The sequence below is a fragment of the Artibeus jamaicensis genome, unplaced genomic scaffold (genome assembly GCF_021234435.1).
Source record: "Artibeus jamaicensis isolate MK-2021 breed Jamaican fruit bat unplaced genomic scaffold, CSHL_Jam_final contig_700, whole genome shotgun sequence".
NCBI classification, from domain to species: domain Eukaryota; kingdom Metazoa; phylum Chordata; class Mammalia; order Chiroptera; family Phyllostomidae; genus Artibeus; species Artibeus jamaicensis.
Window position 1 is genome coordinate 4210852 of NW_026521930.1, and position 5723 is coordinate 4216574.

The window sequence follows — 5723 nt, forward strand, 5'->3', positions numbered from 1 at the left end:
TCTCTGACTCTACTGTTGGGAAGCCTCTTCTTTGGGTCCAGCTCTGGTCTTTTCGCAGATCCAAGTTGTTTTTGTCACTTGTGGGTAAAAGAAAAAAAAAGGCAGGAGAAGGGAGGAAAGTAATAAGTTTGGAAAGAAAGGAAGAAGGAATAAAACAGAAAAGAATAAAAAAGAGAAAAAAGTATTGAAAGATAAAACAATAATAAAATTAAAAAGATAAAAGATTACTTTTTTTAAAATTTGTTGTTAGTTTCAAACTGGCCAAACCAGTTTTTCTGGCTGCAGCAGGCTGAGGGGCGATTAGTGTAGTCTTTCTGGGAGTGCTCTCCCAAGAGCTAAACTGGCGCCTCTCCCTAGCACCCTATGAAGGGTAACTAGGACTTACTCACAGCGCTGTTTTTCCAGAGGTTACCACCATGGGCTGGGTTGGGGGGGGGGGTGGGGACGGGGAAGCACACCGGCCAGGCTGCCTGGTTCCCATAGGTTCAGGCCCAGGCCCCTCCCAGTTCTGTGGGGGAACTCCAGGCCCTCCACCCAACCTCGGGTTCACTGCCAGGCTGGGTGGGGAGCAGACTGGGCAGCTGTGAATATCAGAGTCAGAGTCCCACACGGTGCCTCTAAGTTCTGCCAGATGGCAACCACAGAGTCCGTGGTTGATCTCAGCCCTTTGTCCTTAGTACCGTCTCTGCAAACTCTAGCAAACAAGTCTCTTCCGGCACCCAACCTTGCTTGGCCATGGAGGGAGGGAGCTGATAACCCAGCTCTCTCCCAAGGACCCTTCGGCAGGCCCAGGGCTCCCAAAGAGTCCAATGGAGATGCACTGGGAGCCAGTCCTGAGCCCTGGGTGCCCACCAAGGTGCACTGCCCACCAGGCACTGGTCCCCAGACTGTGCACCAGCCAAATTCCCTGCTGCTTCCATCTTTGCTCTGGTCCCTCAGACTCCACTGTACTGCCGCCGTCTCCCTACCATCTGGATCCTCCGTGACCTTCACAATTTCTGGTCCCTTATTTTCATATATGCCGGGAAACGGCCGGCTGCCTGAGCTGCCCCTCTGCAGATTGGCCAGGATCCTCTCCCATGTATACAAGGAAATGGAATCTGCTCCATCCTACTCCATCACCATCTTGCCTTCACACCAGTTGGTGCCTTCTCTGCTCAGGGTGTCTGCAGTAGGCGGCAGCCTTCTGGGAGCCACGCAGGGCTCACTGGTCTCAGGCGGGTCTTGTCTGCCAACTGCTGAGCTCTCTTCAATGTCAAAAGGAAAAGCTTTGTCATCCCCGTGAGCCATGCAGGAGCCGGCCGCACACCAGAGGAGTTCCAAGGGCAGGACCAAGCACCAGATTGAGCTCAAAGCCATCAGTCCACTGACATCTCTGGAGGCAAAATCTTATTCATAGGGGAAATGTTATTTATTGTTAAAATTGACTTTAATAAGAAATTATTTGTATATAATAAAATGCATAGAAAATTGTTGTTCATCTTCCAAAACTTGCCAGAATGCCTCCATATGCCCATCTTTGACCTCCAGATTCTCTGTAAATGTTGGAACACACTCTTGTATCAGGGATTACATTGTACCAAAATTATTGATATATATACTCACTGAACAATGCCTTCTAGGCTTCCCAGAACATTCACATGGTGCATGATCTGATCCCAAGTCCCCAGTCTGGTCTTTATTCTTGCAATTTTTACTCACATACCAGAATCTCCTTGCTTTATTCATTAACTTGGTGGGCCCATTTGCTCAGCCTAGCCACTAGACATGCTCAATGCTGCCCAGATAACCTGTTTGCCTTTATGCCCTATGTCTGTTTCTTTCATATCTTATTGCTTATCCCAAGAAGGTTTTCACCAACCTGGCATACATGCTGAACTCCTAAGTATTCTCCAAATCCCAACTACAATGTTAGGGTCTGGGGAAAGCTTTCCTTATCACCACCTCTAGCAAAGTTAGTGGCTGCCTCAGTTTATATTCAACATATTCTTGAACATATTTTACTGATAATTTTACACACACATCTGTTGTGTAGTTATGAAATGATTATCAGTTTGTGTGTGTTTATTTCTGATACCACACTGCTACAGTGTGAGCCCTAAATTTAAAAATCATGCTTGATATATTTATCCTCCACATGCTAATAGTGACCTGGCAAAGATCAGCGTCTGTTGAATAAATGAGTAAAGAGAAGAAGGGAGCAACATTCAAGGGAGAGAAACATGAAAAAACATGGAATTAAAGTCAAGTTCATCAGTGGGTACTCAAATGAGGGTAAAAGAGAGCCTCATGTCCAAGTTTATGGTTTCTTCTAGCATCCAGTGTTGATTAACTAAAGCTCACATTAGGCCTGAACCCACAGGGAAGATGAGCGATCCTCTGTAGAAATGCTTGAATGTTCTGAAAAGAAAAACCAGGGCTTCCCAGGGATTACTGGGGGGTATCAAGTGGGTCAGAGCTATTCCTCCTTCTCCATGGCATGTCACCTCCTAAGAATTAAGATGAGAGGAGCAAGGCAAAGCTCTTTTCAGCACCGAGAATAGTGGCTTCTTGCCTAGCCTCATCTGTGCAGTGAATTTGGCCAAAAGATCAACCACACTGTTGTTCATGTTTTGTGAGTTACTCACATATGTCCTTTGACTAGTCCCTCCCCCTTCTTTCTACCATTATCTCCCTCCATTCTGGTCCCTGTCAGTTTGTTCTATGTTTCTATGCCTGTGTTTCTATTTTGTTTATTTTGTTCATTTGATTCTTCTTATAGGTGAGATCATGTGGTATTTGTCTTTCACTGATTTCACTTAGCATAATATTTTCTAGTGAGCAGACTGAAATAACAAGCAAAATAGGGACAGACTCATAGATAAAGACTAGGATGACAGCTAAGTGCTGAGGGAGGTTAGGGGGTGGAGGGATTGAGCAAAAAGAAAAAAGAACTCATGGACATACACAACAATGTGATAATTGTGGGGGCCATTATAAGGGGACTAAATAGTAATGGCAAAAACATAATAAAAACTATAAAAAGTTAATTAAAATAAATTAAAATAAAAAAAGAAGACCAACCAGCCCTGTCCAGAGAGAGCTCATTTGGTTAGAGCATCATTTTGATACACCAAGATTGCAGGTTTGATCTCTGATCGGGGCATATATAAGAAGCAACCAATGAATGTATTGAACAAGTGGAACAACAAAATAATGTTTCTCTCTCCTTTCTTCTTCTTCTCTCTCTCTCAAACCAATTAGAAAACAAGAAAAATACCACCCTTTGACAAAATATGGGAGGCTTGCCTCAAGCACTAAGTTACCATAAGGGCCTTGGAGGTACTTTTGACTAAGAAAACAATATTTGCATCTAAATTTGGTGCAGTGATTGCAAGATAAATGCAAAGAGGTACCAATATAATCTGTGACTGTTTCTGGACAAAGGAGGCACCAGGTGGTGAAAAACTACTCCTTTGAAGCAGACATCTGCAAAAAGGAGTTGGGGCTTTTTTACAAAACTACACTTCTACCTATCATGCTGCTGCTTTGTGAAAAACCTAGAAAAAGTCTCAGTTACAGAGGGAAATTGGGTAATGTTCACAAGCAGTTTTTTTTTTTGTCAAATTATCAGCTCTTGTTACTGAAAAAACAGTAACTCTAGTAGGTCTGTAGATCAAAAGCATATCAGTTGGCCTTGGGTTGGGCATTGGCATGTACCCAACCCAATGAGTATTCTTCTAGATGTTTCTCAAAAGGTGATGTATACTCCCTCAACCATTTGCCAGTGTTTTCATGTCCAAAGAGCCAACACATCAGAGGGCACTTAACTTTTTTATTCATTTTATATAACTACTATGGACCAGACAAATACTAAGTGTTTCAGGCACTGGGGTCTCATTTTACATTTTCAGCCACACTAACATGTAGATATCATGGTCTCATGTTACAAATAAATAGGCTAGAACTCAGGGACATTAGTGAAACTTGTTACAAGTTATCTTTTTCTAAATTCATTTCTATCTTCAGATAGTACCTGGCCTCTAAAGGCAAAATGTACCCCATCATTTGTTCTTCAATTTCACATTAACAAGTGTCAAGAAAGACTAAAATATACTCTCTCTATATAGGCTTCTATGCACAGGACAGGTATCATGCTTAACACACATGCTGCACATCCCACAAGTTTACATGCATACACACACCTAAAACAGCTTTACAGAGAACATTGAACTCACCTCATTCATCCAGCCAATAAGAAGTGAGCTAGATTCATTACATTCCAGAACCTTCTGGTGCCAAGGTCCTTTCCAAGGTGCGGCTCCCAGAGATTGTGGCTGCGTAGGGTCAGACTCAGCTAGTTGTGTCTCCAACATCTTCTTCCATGCTTTCTTATTAGCAAAATGCTAGCATGGACTAGCCAATCTTCTTTCTATTGGCACTGCCTTTTCATTGGATCCTATTGCCCCTCACTTGGATTATTATAAGAATCTGTATTAAATATCCCAGGCTCCAATCACTCCCCTTCTAAACTACTCAGTTTCCAGGTTTATTTAGGTATGTCAAAACTAGTAGAAATGTTTTTATGATGACTGTAAAAAGTCTTTCACAGTACTTCACAACCAAACTCCAAGCCTCCCTTGAAGTCTCATTCTACTATTCATTTAAATAATATGCTCTGTCTAAGCCAGATTCATCTGTGCTTATCTTCCACTTGCATCTGGAATATTTTATATCTTTGCATTAACTTATGCCAAGCATGTTACCTTACTTCTTCTCCCTGCAATCTCATAGACCTTTTAAGGTCTAGATCTCCAGACACATCAAAAATTTTCTCTCCTTTTTCTAATCCCAGAACAGATATGACAGTACCATGGTTATTAGACATAGACCAGATTCAGTCTGGTATTTTCATCCATTGATTAGTGAATCAATTGACTGATTAAATATGTAACATTTAGATTGCACCTATAGAAGACATGCTTAGGATCTGAGGATGCAGTAGCAAACAAGACACACAAATTTATTACCATCAAGTACCCATCTCTCTCTGCATCTTTGTTTCCCCCCAATTCTTGCACAACAATTATTTAGAATGTAAAATATGAGGGATGAAAACTGTCTTTGACTAGACTATGAATTTTCAAGGGAAGATATATGAGGTTTGTGTGGAAAAAGTCCAGCCATGGTTAATATAATGTGAACAGTTTTCACAACATTGATGTAGTCTGGCAGCCAAGGACAGTAGACAGGAATGCATATGTGTGAACAATGATGACTTCACTGTATTAGTCAGTGCGGGTAGTAGATGCCACTGAGCGAGCCTGTGTACTGTGTGGCCATTGTATTCAAAATGACTAAGTGAGTAGAGCAATAAATCTGCATCAAACTTTACATTAAACTTGAACCTTTCTCCACAGAAACTATTCAGATGATTCCTAAGGCCAAGCTATGGGCAACTGGTGATCAGCAGCTTTATCACAGCAATGTGCTCATTCATGCCTCACATCTCATGCAGAATTTTTTAGTAAACCATCAAATCACCCAGGTGACTCAACCCTCTTACAGTCCAGATTTCGCACTCTGTGACTTCCAGCTTTTCCCAAAACTAAAATCACCTTTAAAAGAGAACAGATTTCAGACTGTTGATGAGATTCAGGAAAATAAAACAGGGCAGCTGATGGTTATTGGAAGAACTGCGTGAGGTCTCAAGGTGCCTACTTTGAAGGGATGCCTACTCTAAA

At 42.0% G+C, this 5723-nt stretch overlaps 1 protein-coding gene across 1 annotated transcript; it reads right to left on the reverse strand.

Annotated features, from left to right (window-relative positions):
• Nucleotides 1–1110: 1110 nt before the first annotated feature.
• On the reverse strand, nucleotides 1111–1359 carry LOC119050209 (laminin subunit alpha-4-like). The gene has a single exon (XM_037146379.2). The coding sequence runs from the start codon at nucleotides 1357–1359 to the stop codon at nucleotides 1111–1113; it is 249 nt and encodes an 82-aa protein (XP_037002274.2).
• Between the last annotated feature and the right edge of the window lie 4364 nt (nucleotides 1360–5723).